This window comes from Astyanax mexicanus, chromosome 1 (genome assembly GCF_023375975.1).
Source record: "Astyanax mexicanus isolate ESR-SI-001 chromosome 1, AstMex3_surface, whole genome shotgun sequence".
NCBI lineage: Eukaryota > Metazoa > Chordata > Actinopteri > Characiformes > Acestrorhamphidae > Astyanax > Astyanax mexicanus.
Genome location: NC_064408.1, coordinates 131,882,431 through 131,905,523, shown reverse-complemented (window position 1 = coordinate 131,905,523; position 23,093 = coordinate 131,882,431). Strand labels below are relative to the sequence as shown.

Here is a 23,093-nt window from a genome sequence, read left to right as displayed (position 1 = left end):
CTATCCCTAATCTTAACCCTAACCTAACCTTTTAATCTAACTCTAAACCCAATGCTAAAATGTTAAGATTAGAGTTTGGGTAAGAGTTGGATGTTGACATTCAATAGAGAATCATTTACCTTCACCTTTCAGTTTAGTTGCATTTATTAGACATGCCGTTGAATGTTAGTTGAATGTCAGTTGAGCATCATCAAATGGACCATCCAAGTAAAGTATTACCATTATGTTTCTAAAAGATTCTCATTATTGTGTACATAAGTGAAAAAAGACTTAGTATCCAACAAAAAGATCACTTTTAAATGGTTGGTGTAAACTGACCTCCTAAAAGCTTAATTAGGTCTGTTTGCTGTGAATACACATACCTTCACATTTATTATTTTAAAAAGAACCAACTGACCTGAGAGTCTGCAGTTTACAGTGTGAACTCTTCAGTCCAGCAGATAGCAGCTCCACTCCTGAATCCTGCAGGTCATTGTTACTGAGATCCAGCTCTTTCAGGGAGGAGTTTTCCAGTTTTAGCACTGATTTCAGACTTTCACATGACCTTACTCCAAGATTACATGAAGCTAGTCTGCAAGAAAAGGAGCAACTGATTTTATAACAAGCTCAGTGGGAAAGGTCTGCTTGAAACAGAATTACATTGTGAAATACAGTGTTCTTCTGAAGACTAGTCTTTATTTATTTAATTATCTTCTTAAATCAATGATAATCTGCTTCTGTAAGCAATTATTAATAGTTTATCATATTTAATACAGTAACTCTAAGTTAATTCAATATTTCTTTAATAGAAATATAAGAGAAATAAGATTTACAACTAAAAAGTCATATTAATTCTTCTGGAACTTATAGGATAAAGTACTCAGGATCGAGTACTAATATGTTGTTGGATTTTATATTGTTTTTTGCTTACACTTCCACTTACAGTCCTGACTTTGACTTTATTTACTGATCAGTAACTTTGATAGTAAAAAATAACTTATTTGTAACTGTACTCATTAGCATATGAGCTCAACACATTAGTCATCTTCTTGGCAAATTTCCAATTAGTCAATTTAATTATCAGTGCAAATGTTTATACTATTGCAACTATTACTACCACTACCTTTGAATATTATTTATTGTATTTGTAGGATAGTGTACCTAGTCTAATAAGATTTTAAAACTTAAAACAATCATGTATCCCTTGAAAATGTATCCCTTGTCAGCGAGATCCCTCTGGGGATACTCTGTATATCCTTTAATAGAGGTATGTCAGATTCAATATAATTTTTATTACACTTTGTATATCTCCTGTTGTGAATTTTTATGCTCTAAAATTGTTTAGTTAATTTTATTTTAAAAATGTTTAAATATAATGATATGTAGAGAGATCATACTTAATAATATAATAATATCTATTAACAAAAAATAGTACTTACAGAGCTCGCTGCGTGTTTTTCACCACAGGCAGTAATCTCCTCAGTCCTTCTTCTGATGCTCTGTATTTCTTCAGTTCAAACTTCTCCTGAGTCTCCTCTGACATCATCAGCACAAAGATCAGAGCTGACCACTGTGGGGATGAGAGTTCCTGTTTTGAGAGAGTTCCTGAGTTCAGGAAGTTCTGGATTTCAGCTGTGATTGAGTTGTCCTTCAGTTCACTCAGGCAGTGGAGGAGATTCAGGCTTCTTTCAGAGTGCATTTCCTCTTTTAGTTTCTCCTTAATGTAGATAGCTGTGTTGCTAACGCTCTCTGCTTTAATCTTCAGGTTTGGCAGAAGTTCGGTCAGAACCTTCTGACTGTCCTCCACAGAGAGGCCGAGGAGGAAGCGGAGGAAAAGGTCCAGGTGTCCATTTTCACTCTGCAAAGCTCTGTCCACTGCACTCTTATGGAGATCTGTTATCTTCTTATTAATCCACAAAAGTTTGTTGAGAACTTTCTTTTTGAAAACATTCTTCTTCTTATTGCAGTGGGAGTGATGCACATATACAGCTGCAAGGCTTTCCTGAACACTCAGATGCACAAAGCTGAAAATGTTCCTCTCAGAAATTCCCTTCTGCTGGCTGAAAATCTGTGTACACATTCCTGAGAACACTGTACCATCAGTAACATCAATCCCACATTCCTTAAGATTATCCTCATAGAAGTTCAGCTCTCCACTCTCAAGATTACTCAAGGCCAGTTCACCGAGCTTCAGAATGATGCGCTCAGGGTCAGTCTTCTGACTGTATTTCTCCTTCATCAGGTTTTTCTGCTGCAGTAGGAAGCTCATGTACATTTCTGTCAGGGTTGTGGGGATGTTCTTCTCACTCTCTTTATCCATCAGTGGCTGAAGCACAGTGGCAGAGATCCAGCAGAAGACTGGGATTTGACACATGATGTGGAGACTCTTTAACTTCTTTATGTGTGAAATTATTTTCTCTGCTACATCCTCTGTTTTGCAGTATTTGGTGAAGTACTCCTTCTTCTGTTCATCATTAAATCCTCGTACTTCTGTCACCAGATTGATGTATTTCTGGGGAATCAGATGCGCTGCTGCTGGTCGACAAGTTACCCAGACTAGAGAAAAGGAAAGCAAATTTCTGTTGATGAGATTTGTGATCAGTGAGCCCACTGTACTCTTCTCATTCACATCTTTTACTTCCTCTCCATCTTTAAACTCCAGTGGGTAACGATACTCATCCAGCCCATCAAAAATAAACAGCACTTTACCATCTTCTTCTGGAAGAGACTTCAGTGCAGGCTTTGAGGAGAAAAAGCAGTTATTCAGTAGTTCAATCAAACTAAACTTCTCTTTCTTCAGATTAAGTTCACGGAAGGGCAGAGGGAAAATGTACTGAATGTCCTGGTTCTCCTTTCCTTCTGCCCAGTCCAGTATGAATTTGTTGACTGACACAGTTTTCCCGACTCCTGCAATTCCCATTGTCATCACTTTTCTGTTCCGTCTACCTGTACCCGACTGGACTTTAAAAATATCACAGCATTTTTTACACTCTTCCTCACTGACAGCTTTATTGGGAGACATCTCTATTTGCATCACTTCATGCTCATTAATGACTCCTCCACTTTTATTCTGCACTATAACGAGATCAGTGTAGATATCTTCCAGGAACTCCTGATGACCTGTCTGTGAGCACTCAATTACACGCTCATAGTTCAATTTCAGAGTGTCCTTCAACTTGATGCAGTGTTGTTCATCTTTTGACAGAGAAGAGAAAGTGCTTTTAATCAGTTTTTATTTTACATTAGTAAACAAACAATTTGAAGAAAAAAAAATTGAAATGTAAAAAACACTGATGTCAGTATCAATTGTTTCTCAATAACATCTCATCTAAAAGACAATGTTCTGAAATACTTTATAATACTGTAAGTCTTCAAAAATTATGAGCACCCTTGAGCACCTGTATTTACACATTTTGTAATGTAAAGCTCATTTAAAGCTATTCAAACATAAAAACAATTCTTATGCACACTGTTTAATTCTTAATCTGTTTATCATGACAGGATAAAAAACTTTAAACCTGTAATGTAGACTGTGCAACAAATATAATACCTTAATGCAGAATGTTTTACAATTGCAGACGAATATAAGTATAAATCAAAATAATCATTTGGTATATGCAGTCTCTTTGTGCCACATTGTTCAACAGTTCCTCATAAATTACCACCAGGGGCATGCTATCTTGTCAAAGCATGCTAACATAGTGTCGAGTTATAGGTAAATATTTTGTATTTATTATTTGAATGATAATTTACATTTTGTAGTACACAACAAATACACACACACACATAATAACAATAAACTTAGATCGTATAATGCAGCAGAGGAAAACAGAATTACCATGAGAAATATTTCGGCTGAATATTTTCAATTGCCGTACATTCAGTGCCTTCAGATGTGAAAGAGTATCAGACTTCAGTCTTTGAAATAGACTTTAAGAGTATTGTCAACATGTTATACTGTACGTTTGGCACAATTTTTTTTTTTTAACAACAGTGTTCTGAGCCAGAGGAGAAAATACGTGTTTTTTTCCTCCATCTTCTCCCTCAGTTTCACTTTCACTATCCACCTAGCTTGTTATCTGTGGAAACTGCAAGCAATTGGGGATGTTGTTGATATGAGATTGCTATACTGTTCACTCAAAAATGAAAAATATACAACAAAATTCCAATATTAATATTATACTAGAACAGAGTTACAGAACTACCAGCAGTAAAAAAAAGTTCAGTAAAGTGAGCTAGGGTTTGGCATATTAGCCTAAAAACACAATACCAGCCAAGCAGTAGTGGTCACCAGCACACTATCTCTAGCAGCAGTAAATCTACACCTTTTACCAGGCAGCTACATAGCTCAAATTTTTATCAGCAAATCTGCAAACAATCTCAAATGAAACGTCTTATAACTAAGAAGTCTCACCTCCATCTGCTCGTCCCATTGCCTGATCAGATTAAAGAGTAAAGAGTAAAGATTTGGGCTAAACACACACTCATATGCAAATCATCTGAATTCAATTTCCAAGCCTCATAAATTATGGTTTGTACTAATATTTGAAAACATGGGCCCGTCTCAACAACTTTCTAAATGAATTAAACAATGAAAGAAAGTAACTTATGCCCAAATGTCAGTTGAAGTTCTACAAAGCTGCCTTCACATTTCACAATTTTAGGCCCAATTCGTTTTAGGAAATTGGGTAAATTGTTTTGTGGGCAGATAAAGACAAACTAAAACTTTTATTCCACAACCAGCAAAAAAAAACAGATAAAAATTAAACTACAACCTGGAATGATACAGGCTGAGATTTTTGCAAAACGCCCAAACATTGATTTTATAATGTAAATGCATATTTTTGTATTTTTATGTTATGAAAAAGAGATTAAGCTTTAATACAATCAAAATTATATTATTAAAATGTGGCTAATCTTTTGCATGTAACGGTAATTCACAAACTGCATTACACCCCAAATGCAAAGTGAAAGTGTATATCACTATAGAGACTCAGTATATTGGGAAGACCACAGTGTTAATTGCTAATGTTTCATGGTCATTGGTAATGTTCATGTATTAACACAGAATAACAGCGATTATTTAATGAGTTTACCTGCAGTCAGTGTAGTAGAAGAGGCTGCTGAACTCTCACTCATTACCTGTCCTCCACCTGCTGCACCTGAGAGAGAGCACAGCAGTACAGAATAAGAAACAATATCAGATAATTCAAGCACAAAAACACTGAACTGAGCTCTATTCTTTATTATTACTCAACTAAATACAATGGTAAAACAGTTTAATTACACACACTTTGTGATTTAATTTGTTGTCAGTGCATATTTTTATCTAACAATTTGTATCTAATATTAATTGTCCAGTTACCCCACACACTTGTTAGGACTCCACATATCAATAGCCTATTTTCCAGCTCCCGCCAATCAGTGCAACAACAATAGCATTATAATGCACTTGGAGGAAAGCACTGGATCCCCAGCTCTGATACATCAGCTAACAGACGCATGTATCAACCAGAACCACGATGTAGGAGTGGTGAGTGCACAGAGCACCACCTACTGCTCTCTGACTCTGGCTGCTGATGGAGAAGCAGCATGATCTACTGTACTCTCTCTCTCAGACTCCGGCTGCTGATGGAGAAGCAGCATGATCTACTGTACTCTCTCTCTCTCAGACTCCGGCTGCTGATGGAGAAGCAGCATGACCTACTGTACTCTCTCTCTCTGACTTCAGCTGCTGATGGAGAAGCAGCATGACCTTTTATACTCTATCTAATGTGGCTGGGCCACCTCCCACCACAAGTCTGCCAGTGGAACTGTACAGGATAGCTTACATAAACATAATGCAAGAATTATGAAAAGGAAACTCACAAAAACCAACGACTGAGTTTACTAAAGAACATGTGGAGATGAAGACAAGATGAGATTTTAGCAAGATTCCCAAATATGCTATTTGGAGGAATATGATAAATTGAATAGAAAAGTGTGATAAAATCATTGCATCCTTAATGAATGTGATCAGAGCTGCATTACCTCTACTGAGTTTAGCCTCCAGTTCCTCAGCCAGACGGTTCTTGTCTATCTTCTTCAGGATGGTCAGTGTGATCTTTTCAGCTCCACTGATTTTATATCTCTCCACCATCTTATCCACAATCTCTTCTCTTCCTGCGTTCTCCAACAGACCCCTACGAATCCGGTCAAACCCTTCCACACCATTGGTCAGGTGTCGAGTGAATGATTTTAGTTCCTCACTCTCCAAGTCCTGTAGAGCCTCTAGCAACACAGCAACATCTTCAGCATTCGCCATCCTGAATCACTGCATCCAAGAATGATTCAAGTTTAATGCAGGGATCTAGACACTAAAGTAAAAAAAAACTTCATGAAAAGGAGTTGTTGGAGAATGTTTTTTTGTGAAACTTTTTGTTGTTTTATCACTTTTTAACTTTTAAGTAATATTTTAACTATATTCTTACATTTTTACGTTTTTTGACCTTATTAATGAGCAATTGTTGCATTTGATACAGTAGAACTGACTCTCATGCACTAAAGTGCAACACTTTACATCAAGTTTCTCCAGGATCACAGGAGCTATCAGTGGGTTACAGTGCCTGCAATTACCACTGAGACTGTGATCCAGCTCACTGTAAAAATGTTATTAGGCCATGCCCGCAAACTTGTTGTACATCTTCTTTCAACCTTTTTTAAGCTTTTTATTTTCCTTTATCAATGTATAAATAAAGATATCTAGTTTATAAACATACAATTTAAATTTGAAACCCTTTTATGTCTCTATATATGTTATACAGTGGTGTGAAAAAAGTGTTTTTCCACTTCATGATTTCTTATTTCTTTGCATGTTAGTTTCTTAACTGTTTCAGATCACTGAGCGCATTCAATATTAGACTGGGCAAAAATAGCCTGAATGGCAGAGTGCCAAGATAAAAAAAACACTGCTCAGTAAAAAAAAATATGATCCCAACAGTTTTAGGAAAATACGACGGACAGACCGCAGAGACAAAAGTAGAATGTTTTGGAAGGTGTGTGTCCCGTCACATCTGCCATAAAAGTAACAGCACATTTCAGAAAAATAACATCATACCTACAGTAAAACATGGTGGTGTGATGGGGCTGTTTTGCTGCTGTCATAAATGAAACTATGAATTTTGCTGTCTGCCAAAAAGTCCTGAAGGAAAATGTCCAGCCATCTGTTCCTGAGCTCAAGCTTAATAAAAAAAAACACACCAGAAAGTACACTTCTGAATGGCTAAAGAAAAACAAAGACTTTGGAGTGACCAAGTCAAAGAGAGCAATGGTCACTCTGGAGGAGCTGCAGAAATCCACAGCAGAGGTGGGAGAATCTGTCCACAGAATAACAGTAGATTCAGGTTTAGTGGAGAATCTCTGGTAAAGATGTAGAAGTTTCTGGATTTCAGAGGGATGTTTTAATGTTATTAGTAACATCTACAAAACACCAACCACTCCTTCTTTAAGAAGCTTTACTGGGTCAGTGATGGTCAGGAGTGAAGTGGGTGTTTGAGGAGAATTAGGTCGTTACTCAGCAGCTAATCTGCAGAGTATCTACAGAATGATGTGGAAAATCAGAAGCATAAACTGTGCAGACAAGATAAGATTTTATTATTGTTATCATTATTATGTTATAAAATGCATTAAATATCAAAGGTGTCAAAGATGACAATGACAAATATTTGCAGGGTGCTGATCAGTGTTAATTGTGACAGGTGATTTTGATTAGTTTTAGTCTTTTGATTAAAATGTATAAACGTTTTAGTCACATTTTGGTCATTTAGCTATAATTAGTTTTAGTCTAATAATGTATGTATGTATAAAGTAATGTACTATGCATTGTTACTGTTACAGAAGTGAGAAGGGTGGACGTAAGTGCAGAAATATTTATATTATTTATTAAATAAACAAACTAAAAAACTAAAACAAACAAACAAACCAAAGCTTCACTAAAAATAAACAGAAAACAAACACGGGTAAACGCAAGACAAAATTACAAGACTGAAATAACTAAAATAACAAAGATGAGAATAAAGTATAAATCAAGACTAAGAAACCAGTAACTCTAGAAACAAAAACCAACCTGACAGACACACAGCAAGGAATCACACAAACCTGATCACAGACAGCAAACAAACTAACAAAAGACTAGACCAAGAAGGCTTGAAACAAAGGGGCTTATATACACATGGAGGGAACAGGAAACTGGAAACACCTGAGGATCAATCAAGAGGGGGCGGGGTTACAAATCACTAATGACAGGGTGGGGCTAGGGCGGAGACAGGACCAAAACACAACAGTAGCACATGGCTGGGAAACATGACAGGAAAACAGAGGGGCAGGAGCACAATAGACCAGGAGAGGGAGACACAACAAGACAGACACGGGCTAAACTGTAACATAACCCCCCTTCAACGGCGCCACTACCAGGGGCGCCGAGAGAGAGGGAACAGAGGAAGGGAACATAGACGGGACTAACGACCGAACAGGGGCTGAGACTGGACACGAAACGGGGACAGGACACAGGGCTGGACAGTAGACGGAGACTGGACAGGGGGCTGAGACTGGACAGGGGGCTGGACGTTAAACTGGGACAGAGACTGGACTGTGGAGGAGAACATAGACTGGGCTAGGGGCTTAGACTGGACAGAGGGTAGGGACTGGACTGTGGACGGAAACAGAGCCTGGACTAAAGACAGGACAGGGGGCTGAGACTGAAAAGGGGACAAGGACTGGACAAAAGACTGGACACGGGGCTGAGACTGGACAGGGGACAAGGACTGGACAAAAGACTGGACACCGGGCTGAGACTGGACAGGGGACAAGGACTGGACAAAGGGCTGAGACTGGGCAGAGGACAAGGCCTGGACAAAAGACTGGACACCGGGCTGAGACTGGACAGGGGACACAGACTGGACAAAGGGCTGAGACTGGACAGAGGAGTGGACAGTAGACTGGACAGAGGGCTGGACACTACACAGGGACGGAGACTGGATAGGGGGTTGAAACACAGACTGGACAGTGGCCGGGAACTGGGACTGGACAAGACTGGGCAGGGGAACTGGGACAAATACACTTACTGGGACTGACACGAATATGGTGATGGGGACGGGAATAGAAAAACCACCGGGGACAGGAACAGGTACAAACACAGACACGGGGACCAGGACAGGGAGAGACATGGGTACAAACACAGTTCTGGGGGTTGGTCTGGGAGCTGGCCTGGGTGTGTACAAAGTTCTGAGAGCAAGCACAGGGTCAGAGGCGGCCGGAGCCGCGGGCACAGGGTCAGAGGCGGCCGGAGCCGCGGGCACAGGGTCAGAGGCGGCCGGAGCCGCGGGCACAGGGTCAGAGGCGGCCGGAGCCGCGGGCACAGGGTCAGAGGCGGCCGGAGCCGCGGGCACAGGGTCAGAGGCGGCCGGAGCCGCGGGCACAGGGTCAGAGGCGGCCGGAGCCGCGGGCACAGGGTCAGAGGCAGTGGGTACCACGTGAGCGGCAGGCACTGCAAACACAGGAGCAGGAGCAGCGGGCACCGCTGGCACTGGAGCTGAAGCAGTGGGTACCACGTGGGTGGCAGGCACTGCAGAAACAGGAGCGGAGGCTGTAGCAGCGGGAGCTGCTGGTGCTGGAGCTGGAGCTGAGGCTGTAGCAGCGGGAGCTGCTGGTGCTGGAGCTGGAGCTGAGGCTGTAGCAGCGGGAGCTGCTGGTGCTGGAGCTGGAGCTGAGGCTGTAGCAGCGGGAGCTGCTGGTGCTGGAGCTGGAGCTGAGGCTGTAGCAGCGGGAGCTGCTGGTGCTGGAGCTGGAGCTGAGGCTGTAGCAGCGGGAGCTGCTGGTGCTGGAGCTGAGGCTGTAGCAGCGGGAGCTGCTGGTGCTGGAGCTGCGGCGGGTGCAGCTTGAGCAGGCGCGGCGGGTGCAGCTTGAGCAGGCGCGGCGGGTGCAGCTTGAGCAGGCGCGGCGGGTGCAGCTTGAGCAGGCGCGGCGGGTGCAGCTTGAGCAGGCGCGGCGGGTGCAGCTTGAGCAGGCGCGGCGGGTGCAGCTTGAGCAGGCGCGGCGGGTGCAGTGGTCAGCGCAGAATCAGAGGCGGCGGATGCCACGGGCAGCGCTGGAGCAGAGGCTGGGGTATTGGGTACTGCTGGAAATGGGGAGGATGGACCATGTACAAGGGATGTACGGTGCAGGTCTTCAAGTCTGTTTCTAACAAAAGTCCAGTACTCATCCTCCCAATCCACCCCACCTCTGCTAAGGTATTCTGCTACGTCCATTTTATGGGTCTAGTCTTATGTTACAGAAGTGAGAAGGGTGGACGTAAGTGCAGAAATATTTATATTATTTATTAAATAAACAAACTAAAAAACTAAAACAAACAAACCAAAGCTTCACTAAAAATAAACAGAAAACAAACACGGGTAAACGCAAGACAAAATTACAAGACTGAAATAACTAAAATAACAAAGATGAGAATAAAGTATAAATCAAGACTAAGAAACCAGTAACTCTAGAAACAAAAACCAACCTGACAGACACACAGCAAGGAATCACACAAACCTGATCACAGACAGCAAACAAACTAACAAAAGACTAGACCAAGAAGGCTTGAAACAAAGGGGCTTATATACACATGGAGGGAACAGGAAACTGGAAACACCTGAGGATCAATCAAGAGGGGGCGGGGTTACAAATCACTAATGACAGGGTGGGGCTAGGGCGGAGACAGGACCAAAACACAACAGTAGCACATGGCTGGGAAACATGACAGGAAAACAGAGGGGCAGGAGCACAATAGACCAGGAGAGGGAGACACAACAAGACAGACACGGGCTAAACTGTAACAGTTACAGTTTTACATTTATTTATTATTTTGAGTTTTTTATTAAAACAAATAGCCTAAAGTGTTGTTACATTTCAATTATGCTAACACTGTTTTTTTTAATCAGCTGATCTACTGTATAAAGACTGGGATGATGGAGGGAGGGGTCAGGAAGACCGAAGGAGGAGATGGGATGACGGAGGGAGGGATTGGGATGATGAAGGGAGGGGTTGGGATGACAGTGGGAGGGGTGGGATGACGGCGGAAGGGGTTGGGACGATGGAGGGAGGGATTGGGATGACAGTGGGAGGGGTTGGGATGACGGCGGGAGGGGTTGGGATGACGCAGGGAGGGGTCAGGAAGACCGAAGGAGGAGATGGGATGACGGAGGGAGGGATTGGGATGATGAAGGGAGGGGTTGGGATGACAGTGGGAGGGGTGGGATGACGGCGGAAGGGGTTGGGACGATGGAGGGAGGGATTGGGATGACAGTGGGAGGGGTGGGATGACGGCGGAAGGGGTTGGGACGATGGAGGGAGGGATTGGGATGACGCAGGGAGGGGTCAGGAAGACCGAAGGAGGAGATGGGATGACGGAGGGAGGGGTTGGGATGATGGCGGGAGGGGTTGGGATGACGCAGGGAGGGGTCAGGAAGACCGAAGGAGGAGATGGGATGACGGAGGGAGGGGTTGGGATGATGGAGGGAGGGGTTGGGATGATGGATGGAGGGGTCAGGAAGACCGAAGGAGGAGATGGGATGAAGGAGGGAGGGATTGGGATGACAGTGGAAGGGGTGGGATGATGGCGGAAGGGGTTGGGACGATGGAGGGAGGGATTGGGATGACAGTGGGAGGGGTTGGGATGACGGCGGGAGGGGTTGGGATGACGCAGGGAGGGGTCAGGAAGACCGAAGGAGGAGATGGGATGACGGAGGGAGGGGTTGGGATGATGGCGGGAGGGGTTGGGATGACGCAGGGAGGGGTCAGGAAGACCGAAGGAGGAGATGGGATGACGGAGGGAGGGGTTGGGATGATGGAGGGAGGGGTTGGGATGATGGATGGAGGGGTCAGGAAGACCGAAGGAGGAGATGGGATGAAGGAGGGAGGGATTGGGATGACAGTGGAAGGGGTGGGATGATGGCGGAAGGGGTTGGGACGATGGAGGGAGGGATTGGGATGACAGTGGGAGGGGTTGGGATGACGGCGGGAGGGGTTGGGATGACGCAGGGAGGGGTCAGGAAGACCGAAGGAGGAGATGGGATGACGGAGGGAGGGGTTGGGATGATGGCGGGAGGGGTTGGGATGACGCAGGGAGGGGTCAGGAAGACCGAAGGAGGAGATGGGATGACGGAGGGAGGGGTTGGGATGATGGAGGGAGGGGTTGGGATGATGGATGGAGGGGTCAGGAAGACCGAAGGAGGAGATGGGATGAAGGAGGGATGGATTGGGATGACAGTGGAAGGGGTGGGATGATGGCGGAAGGGGTTGGGACGATGGAGGGAGGGATTGGGATGACAGTGGGAGGGGTTGGGATGACGGCGGGAGGGGTTGGGATGACGCAGGGAGGGGTCAGTAAGACCGAAGGAGGAGATGGGATGACGGAGGGAGGGGTCAGTAAGACCGAAGGAGGAGATGGGATGACGGAGGGAGGGGTTGGGATGATGGAGGGAGGGGTCAGGAACACCGAAGGAGGAGATGGGATGACGGAGGGAGGGGCTGGGATGATGGAGGGAGGGATTGAGATGACAGTGGGAGGGGTTGGGATGACGGCGGAAGGGGTTGGGATGATGGAGGGAGGGATTGAGATGACAGTGGGAGGGGTTGGGATGACGGCGGGAGGGGTTTGGATGACAGAGGAGCGAGAACAGGAAGGAGAGAAGGAGAGGGAAGAGGGAGAGAAAGAGAGGGCTGAACCCACAGGAGCAGGAAGGAGGGAGGAAGAGAGAGAGAGAGAGAGAGAGAGAGAGGAGTGGAAGCCAAGGGCGGCCGTGACGGTGAATTCAAAAACGTCACGGACACGCCCAAGCAGGGCGAGCCGAGATATCCGGCACGGCGACATGCGCTGAAAAAAAGCGCCAGTGGACGCGCACCGCGAGAGAGCAGCGCCGCGGGGGGGTGGAGCCTCCGCAGGTTCCGGCCGGGTGAGGGTGGGTGGGTGAGAAAGAGAGAGAGAGCCGAAGGCATGAAGGGAGAGAGAGGAGGAGTGGCCACGCTCGAGCACCACCCAGCGAGGCTGTGAAGACAATTATAAATCATATGCTTTGCTATATATTGTGCATATTAACAATTAACATAACTAAGAAGCCCGGGAAAATCCAATTTAGCCTTTTACATTAACCAATGACAATAAAAGGTAATGTGTTCACCCAAAAAAAGTACTTTTCATCAAAACAATAATCAGTAATGACCTCCATCAAAAAATGAAGAAAAAAAATTAAACAAACAACAAAATAAATACAAAGAAATCACTCAATACAGTAATTTTCATTACATTTTAATAAAATAATTCTCCAGTTTAGGATAATATTAACTGTACATATTGAAACTGTAGCAGAGAAGTGTTAAAAGTAAAGATCAGAAAGTTCATATTAAAAGACATTGTTCATGTATCCTGTAGAATCCAGAGAGAAAGAGTAAAAATAAAGAGTGTAATTAAATGAAATGATCTTACCTGCTGTGAGCAGAGCTGTATCAGTCCATGAGCTTTTAGTCCTCAGCTTCTAAACTCCTGTACTTTTAGATCTGGAACAGAGGATAGAATTTAGCTTTTAGATCATTCTGATCATAAACTTTCCATATAAAACTTCTTCAGCTTTTAAAGATAAGCTTCAGTGCAGACCCGGACTCCAATACCCAGAATGCACCACATTAAGACATCACCCATTCAGTCCCTCATATGACACATCACATGACACCTCCCCGACCACAATCACCTGAATACTGACTTGAATATTGACCTGTTTCACACACTATACATACCCCTGCACTTCACACACATACATTATGATATATATATATATAATTTATTTGAAAACTGTATCCAGCCCATAGAGTGTTCTTTTTCTTTTATTTGTGCTACTTAGAAATTATTTGGTGCATCAAATACATTTAAACATAATTTCCAAAGAGAACTTCTCTAAACCTTAATCCTTTTTTAAATATAACATATATAAAGTTAGTAAAATACACAGAGAGACATGTTTATTAATTAAAATGCTCTTTTATGGATAATTGTAAAACTTACAGAGCTAAAAACTACTAGATGAAACCAACTCATCACACACACCAAACCTCGATTACTAGTTAGTAAGAGTCATAACTCAACATTACAAAAGTAAATACAACAATATGTCAGAACTGCAGCACGGAGGATGCGAAACCAAAACTCAAAACAAGATACAAGAACAGACTACTAGAATTACCACTGAAAAAACCAACACTACAGAAAACAAGACCACACAACCTAACACTAAAACACAGGGGCTTTAAATACACAAATGGAGAACAGGAAACAGCTGAGACTGCTGATGAGGGGGCGGAGCTAAAACTGAACATGCAGAGACATGGGGGGTCATGTGCTCTGACAACAAACAAAGGAGAGGAAAACATGGAAGATGACAAAGGGACAGGACAAGGACATGACACAATAACTGCAGCAGAAAGCTTCAGAGAGAGACAGCAATGCATGCTGGGATAGAAATCTGCCCACTGCTGTTTATAAGATTTTAATAAACTTTTATATATGATCAAGTATATATGCCAAACCTTTGTATGAATTCCACATATATTACAATATGAAAATAAATCCTAAAACTTATTTATAATATATGTACCTATACACATTTTTATACGTATTTTTGTCATAAACGTATAATTACATATATCCAGAATATGTTGTTATAACAAATATGTATTTTTTAAAATAGAAATAGAGATAAACAGAGTTAAACCAGGGGTCCTCAAACTTTTGCAGAAAACTAAAGATAAATGAATGAACCAATGAATGAATGAATGCTCAGTGTTCTGTGTTCTGGTAGTTATTGTTAGACCAGTGCCGCCCCCTGGTGGCCACATTTCAGATTTGCTGCATTTTTATCAGGGAAGAACTGATGAGTGGAGCATCAGTAAAGTTTCACAATGTTCTCTTCATCCAGACTCATTCCCACAATGCAGTTTTCCCTCAGATGCTGTGAAAGAATTTTATTCAATCAAATAGAGTTATTAATGTTAGTCTAGTCTAATTTTATTGATATGATTAAAGTTCTATATTCCAATACAACATCAGTTATTTTAGCAACAGTTTCTCCTTTGCTCTTTGCTTCATCTCTAGAACTTCTGGCACAAGCTGTCCATCAATCAACACTGATTTTCCCCACAGTAATTAACAATACAGCTCATTTTATATCTCTTTCTGCAGACCATATTCCATTGTTCATTGATAAATTAATCATATTTGAACACTTTTTGATCATTTTATGCTTTTCTCTGGTTATAAGGTTATAAGATGAACTGAAATAAATTCAGATTTCTTCCTCTTAGTTATGACCCTAGTACTAAAAGCTTTCTAGCATCGTCCCTGTTGTTAATTTCATTAAGTATCCTGGTATATTTTCCCCTCTAAATGATATAGTGACCAAAATTTAAATGGAATTTTATCTTAAATTGTCTCATTTTTAAACCAGCACTATTTGATCTGGTTAAAATGGACTCTTTGTTTCCGCGCTTGCTGTGGTTTTGACAGGTAGAGAGATAGATAGATACTTTATTGATCCTGAAGAGAATTTAGCAGCCAGTAGCAGCTACACAAAACAACACAGTAGAGCAAACAACCAGAACAGAACAAGAAAACACAGTAAGAAATATAAGACTGTGCTAACTGAGGCTTGAAAAATGATCTATATCTAATAAGATATAAATAAAACAATGCTGTATCATCAAGATAAGTATCTAGCATGGTCAAAGAATAAATACAATAATATATAAATACAAACAAAACAAAACTATAGGTGTGAAAACAGTAACTGCACTCGTATTTGGATCAAAACAATCAAACCTAGACCCACAAAAGGAGGTGGATCTTGGTTTGGTTTCGGTTCTGTTCACGGTAAGAATGTAATCTCAATGTGAACTGACTATTAAATATACCCCTAAGGTTTGAGCTAAACAGCTTACTAATTACCCAGATAATTAATACAGTTAGTAAATAATGCCAGCTCTGCTGCCCCTCCATGTTAATCTGTTTTACAGTGAACATGGTATACGTAGCATTCCCTGCTCACTGCCAGTGCAGTCCAGACAGCTCTGACCAATCAGAGAAGACATTGTACTTGTTTGGTTTGTTGGGGAGCATTTGTGCTTTTAGGTTTGTGCCTGTGTGAAAACAAACCAAATCTATGGGGAAAACAACCAAAATAAATGAACTGATTCGGACCTGAGAAACAGACTACAGGTGTGAAAACACACTAATTGGTTTAATTTCTCTAATTCCCTAATTCAAAATCTCTCTTCCCCCACCAGTTGTTATCTGGGACGAGCTTAAATCCAAGTTCTTTTTCTACATTTGGAAAGTTATCCACTACACAGTGTAGTAAAATAAAGGAGGTCTCTTTTTCCATCATTTAAATTATATACCCAAGCTTTTGTCCTTCATCCACTGGCAGTGTGGCTCAATCCAAGCCTTCGCACATCATGGTTCACCATTGAAGAGGCTATAATTTCAGACCAATAATATCATATTTAATATCCACAAGTTTAAATATCCATTGAGAGATTCTCTCTACAACAAACTGTCTCTTGTAGAATGTCTTTTTTCTGTTAATTCAATCCCCCCCTTTTTCCCCATTACACTGATAATATCATCCTCTCCTCACTCCTTTATCCTCTTCTTCTTTCACTCTTATCCTCCCCTTTACCCCAGTGAGAGTTTAACCCTAAATGTTCTATTCAGTCAGAGCGAGAGAAGGAACGATTCTGAACTCCTGAACCTGACAGACTGGTTATGATAGACTGAGCTGTTCTCATACGTTTCTGTAAATAAACTCAACTCAACTCTGAACATCCAGATTCCTGATCAAATATACAGACTCTGATTTACAGGATCTTCTTTCTGATCATTTCTGCAGTCTGACTTTTATATCTTCTAAAACTCTGATCCACCAGATGGTGTTCTGGAGATGTAGATATAGATTTATTTAACTCTATATGCACTTGATGATCTCTCCCCTCTGTGATTTATGTTTTCTAGGAGAATCAGGGATTTTTATGTGTTATTTCTGGTTCTGTCCATCACTCTCAGTGTTCTGGAGACAGTTTAATTCTGATATATCAACACTGAGAGAGAAAAGATTACGGATAACTCCAGATCTATACCTTTAAACAACATTTCAAACCTTGATTTATCATCATAGCAGTGAAATCTACTACTGTCTGCTTTTACAGCTGCAGAACTCATACTGGATAATCGATGGATCCCACCTGTACACTGTACAGAAGAGTCTGGATCATAACTCTACTGGACCTCATTTCCATGGAACTATCTACAGTCTATTAAAGCCAGCAGCTGGAATTGACTTTATTTTCTTCTGTTTTTTAGCTGCACTTTTATAGAAGGGCTGAGGAATGAGGAACGGTCTGTATTTTCCTTTTGTTCAGAAAGAGAAAACCAGTTGAAGCACATTTTACTCCCATCAGAACAAAAACACATCAATCACCATAGAGAGCAACGTCCAATCAGATTCAGCTGTAGCTCATTATCATACAGAGATTAAAACCAGTTTAAGAGGAAGCCAGTATGATGTACAGTCTGTTAGACTATAAGGTAGAGTAGAGATTAGCACACTGCTAGCTCATTTAAATGTTTTAAATGTTGATATTAATACGTTTGTGATTTGACCTTCTTTTCTGGGTCAGGCTCGATAACATAACATCAGTTCAGTATAATAAAGTGAACTTATTCAGAATCTAATCAATCCTGGATTCTGAAACCTTGATCATGAAAATCATGCTTGTTCATGTGATAATTAAGAATCTCACTGGAGATAATGAGATATTTCAGCTAAAATATCACAGAAAATATTAGCTTGTATTTAGCAATATTCTCATTTAGAAAATCTTGTAAATCAGAGGATTCAGTGATGTTCAGGAGAAAAACAGAACATCTGAACACAGAACAGAACCTATAGGGTTCTGACCATATTTTAGATTTTTGAAAACCCCGTTCATTTCTGAAAACTGATGTTAGATCCAGAGTCTAAATATGAGCAAACTGTAGAAAACAGAATAACGCAGGACTTCAGTGTCCAATTATTATAATACTGCTTTCAGCTTCACCTTAGAAACTCATAAATACGACTTTCTAGCTCATAAATACGACGTGAATCACGTTCAGATGCTTTTCCCCATTTCCTTCTGTCTTTCTGTTTTCAGATCCTCTGTCTGATGATGACGAGGGTGGTGAACATTGTTCATGATGTTCAGTAGTTTACTCCACTGATGTGAAGACGTTCCAGTTTCCCGCTCTCCCTCTTTTTAACACTGCTTATCAAAAACACTACAGCACAAAAGAGAATGCTGCTCCCACAGTTTCTGACAGATCTCCAATAACCCCACCCTCCTACATCTTCATATTTCAGGAGAAATCTCATTTAGTTCTATTTCTACATTTATTGCTGACAAAGTGCATTCATACCACTTCAGAAAAAATGTTTATTAATCAATTATTATTATAAACGTCCAAAAACATCCAAGAACCCTAATTAGTGAATTTATCTATTGAACACCCATTGCTGACATTTCAGCTATAGACTCCATAAGCAAAATATTACAATATGTATTTACACAAATATAACTAACTGTAATTACACTGTTTATTACACTGTAACAGAAACAGTGTAAGATGCTGTTACTCTACATGTATTTTCTGAACCACAGACAAAATCACATTTAACTTGTTTTACTGAGATAAGAAGAATCTAATCCTACATTTAATTACAGGAAATGGTCATTTGACCCCAGTATAGAAGAGTATGTGTTGAGTGATTTATGTGTCTTTCTCTGTAAGGCTATAAATGATGGTGAAAACATATTTCCACTGTGATCAATAAAGACTATCTATTAATCTATACTGAGCTCTATGACCTCATAGTGAAGACCGTACATAATAAGACATAAGTATATAAAGTATAGATTTAGTACAGATTTTATAGATAAAGTAGAGATTTCTACTATTTTATGTTTCAGTAAGTCAGACAGAAGAAAGGTTAAGTGTATCAGAATTATTTAAAAAATCAGGATTTACAGAAAAAAAGTTATTTTGGAATAATAAACACTCACTTATGTCTAAATCCAACACTGTAGTGTTATACTGTACTGTACACTCTTTTATTCATACACACACTTTAACACACTTTAAATGTTTGTTCTTTTCACTAGAAAGATAAAAAGCTGCTGGATTACATTTCTGTCTCATAACTTAAATGTTTGTTCTTTTCTCTGGAAGGATAAAAACCTGCTGCAGCACATTTTAGTCTCATTTAATCATCATTACTGTGGTTAAAGTACTGAACCCCATAGCAGCAGTGTGAGCTGTTGTTGTAGAAAATCCAGAAAAAGGAGAAACTCATTAAACGTTAAATGTTTTAACCATCGCTGTCAATGTTAACGTGCTAAAGCATGCGATTAATCTGTAACATATATTTTTTTATGTAAAATTAATGATTGTACCAAGCTTAGCGCCAGTTTCCTCCTTAATTTCCTCTTTATAACAGAGGCTGGTGATGAACAGCATCAGTGGTTTTATTTAGCAACGCAAACACAGCATCACTACTGTCGAGTTCACAGGTTAAAAACTATTTATTTATGTAGAAATATGAATTAAATCTCTCTCACACGCACAGCTGCTCCTGTTTCCTGCTAAAGCTCTTCATTAAACACTTACTCAGCACATTAAAATATACTCATTTAAAAAGACTAAACCCCCAATCTACAGCATCATTACTGTCTCCTTCCCAAAACTACAGAGAAATATCAGCATTTAAAGAGAAATCCAGAGTGAAATGGACTTGGGGGGAAGTAGTGAAACATGATAACCAGTATGAACTTTTGTTAAACAGCCCAACTCCATTCTCCCCCAGCATTCTGAAATACAGCACTTTTAGCTGAAGCTCCCAACAGACTTACAGTGCTAACAACTACCATCTACCTTCAGAGCAGAGTAATGTAGAGAAATCACACTCATATCATATTATTATGTGATAAAGACAGTTCACCTCATCACCATAACCCCGGGGACATTAGTGAGTGGGAGTGTAGTTGTGTTTACTGACCTCCTGTTCCTGTCTTTAATAAAGCTGTAGAGCCCAAATGGATCCAGTTAAGAGGCTGTTTTATCCCACCGGGAGGATCCACTGATGGGGAGGGAAAGGGGATCACTCTTCTCAGGGGAACCTGTAGAATAGAAATGAAATAGATATGTATAAATTATAGAACATGACCAATCATATAATAATACTTACTGCTAATAACTGTTTGAAGTAATCTAGTTTAATCAGTAATACAGAACTGGGGTTGTTTTGGGATAATTTACCCCTCCATAAAGAATTTAGTCTCCTGGGGGCGGGGCTTCTGCTCTATATGCCCTGGGTTTTTACCCAGCAGGGGTTCTTCTCCCCCCCCCCCCAGTCTATATCATACCATCAGGCTGATGTTCTAGCTGCTGGTAGTAAGAGTGGGAGAATTGGGTTGAGTTAAGGGTAGAGGCTTGCAGATGTTTCTACACATTTTCTCCAGAGTGAAGAGTCTGAAACTGGTGTTAAAGAAAAAGTATTTGCCCCCCACAGATTTTTTTTTAACTTTAATATCAGACAAACCTGAGTAAATATAAAAAGCACTTTCTGAATGATAATTTTATTTACTAAAATAAAAAAAAAAATCAAACCAATCTAGCCCTGTGTAAAAAAGAATTTTCCCCTAAATCTAATAACTAGGTTTTTCCACGGCAACAACTGCAATCAAGCTTTACTGATAACTGATAACGAGTCTTTCTCATCACTGTGGAGGAATTTAGTTCCATTCTTCTTTACAAAACTGTTTTAATCATGATAAGATCATCCACAGCATCTCAATCAGACTTTAACTAGATCCTCCAAACCTGCATTTAGATTATTAATCCATTCAGAAGTGAACTTGTTGTTCTGTGTGCTTTGGGTCATTATCCTGCTGCAGAACCCAAGTTACTCCTGAGCTTTAGGTCACTAAGCCACTGCATTAATTCAGATGAACGATGATTGGTTAAAAGAACTGGAAGGAAGAAAATTAGTGGGAGCAGTTCTTTTAGATCTAAGTGCTGCGTTTGATGTGTTGAATCACGATTTGCTATTAAAAAACTAGCCTGTTATGGGATAAATCCAACTGTAATAGCATGGTTTAAAAGTTATCTTTCGGATAGGAGTCAGAGGGTTTACTACAATGGAAGTTTGTCTGAGAGTAAAAATGTAAATCTGGGAGTACCACAAGGAAGATGTCTTGGGCCATTATTATTTTCGATATACATAAATGACTTGCCTTTAGTATTGAATGAAGCCAGGCTACAGATGTATGCAGATGATACTACTCTTTACTTCATTATTGTACTACTACATGTACTTCACTATTGTAAGTCGCTTTGGACAAAAGCGTCTGCCAAATGAAATGTAATGAAATGTAATGTAATGTAATAGGTTAAATAAAGAACTAAAATCAACTAATACTAAATATATAAATATATTATATTTGGGCATAAATCAGTTGGAGAAACAAAGTTAAATTTAAAAATACACGGAGAAACAATTGAACAAGATTTACAAAGAAAACATTAAAAATAGTCATAAAATCCTTAGTTTTATCCAACCTAGATTACTGTGCAGCAGTGTGCTCAAACGCAGCAAAAAAACATTTAACAACATTACAGATAAAGCAGAATAAGACAGCAAGAATGGCTTTACTGTCTCCATACAGAACAAACATAAATAAAATGCACAAGGAGCTAAAGTGGCTGAAGGTTGAAGATTTAAAGGTTTAAAACTAACCTTGTGGGACTCATAAAGAACACTATTGATCTAAAATATCCAGTGGGCCTTTATGATCAATTACAAAAAATAACACAGAGAGAAACTAATACTACCAGATACTCAACAAAACATTACTTTAAACCACCAAGAGCTAAAACCAATTCCATGTGTAAAACAGTCATTTACAGAGCCGTTAAAGAGTGGAACTGCTTACCTGATTCACTACTGAACACTAATAGCTAAACAAGGTCCAAAAAACGAATTAAAATACATTATCTAAAAGACATGGAGGATATATGAATATCTGTCCACATGCAGAATGTGAACTATAAGGGATAGATTTAAAATAGTAATGATCAGTCATACCAGTTATTCTCTTAAAAAGTTTCTTAATCCTACTATCATTAATTTGTGTATGTATTGTCTATGAATTTGTGTACACCTAGTATACAAATATATGTTGTACTTGACTTTCTTTTTGTATTGATTGCTTATTGTGTTGTAAAATGTATTTATTAGTATAGAACTTTTTTTGTTATGTGCATTTAACTATGACGTGTGATTTATATTTATGTGTGAGATGTTAGCTGGACCTCAGGAAGAATAGCTGCTGTAGCAATAGCAGCTAATGAGGATCCAAATAAAACAATAAAACAACAATAAATAAAACTAAGGAACAGATGGCCGGATATTCTCCTTCAGGATTTTCTGGTAAACCAGTACTGGAATCAACAGAGGAACTGAAGCTTTTAAACTCTATATTTGCACTAATGTTTATACGGGTTCTGATTCTACTGGTTCTGTCATTCCCTCTTTAATCTCCCATCATATCTAACTGGTACACTCTCACTTTTATATTGCTCTATTGTCTTTTGTCTCTTGTCTCATATACTGTATGTCTATATGACCTTGTTTAGTGTTTATTTCATTCTTATATCATTTATAATTTGATTTAGTTGAATTTTAGTAAACTATCACTTTATGTTTTTTGGCTGTTACTTTGGGTAGGAGAGTAACAGAAGTATAATACTCTGGATTTCCTGTACATGTACTGTATTAACAATAAAACTAAAGCTACTTGACTACATGTGATGTGCATGTTCTCTAATTGTGTGTATTTCCGATACTCTGTAAGGACTGGGAGAAATCATTTTACAGGTTCCAACACTTTCATTACTGTATTTGAGTATTGTTGCTCTAGTGATGTGTAGTTAAAGGATTCATCAAAATTTCAGACACTGA

General features: G+C 40.2%; 2 protein-coding genes across 2 annotated transcripts in view; both read right to left on the bottom strand.

Annotated features, from left to right (window-relative positions):
* LOC111197509 (NACHT, LRR and PYD domains-containing protein 12-like) overlaps positions 1 to 23,093 on the bottom strand; it is a 592,302-nt gene that overhangs the window by 144,099 nt on the left and 425,110 nt on the right. The gene's annotated exons all lie outside the window — the stretch shown is intronic.
* On the bottom strand, positions 1,415 to 6,283 carry LOC125785679 (protein NLRC3-like). The gene is made up of 3 exons (XM_049469720.1): positions 6,016 to 6,283; positions 5,533 to 5,548; positions 1,415 to 3,197 (listed from the first exon to the last, which is right to left on the bottom strand). The coding sequence occupies exons 1-3, from the start codon at positions 6,281 to 6,283 to the stop codon at positions 1,415 to 1,417; spliced, it is 2,067 nt and encodes a 688-aa protein (XP_049325677.1).

Coding starts and splice junctions, on each gene's coding strand:
- LOC125785679 (XM_049469720.1), bottom strand. CDS start 6,283: ATGGCGAATGCTGAAGATGTTGCTGTGTTGCTAGAGGCTCTACAGGAC.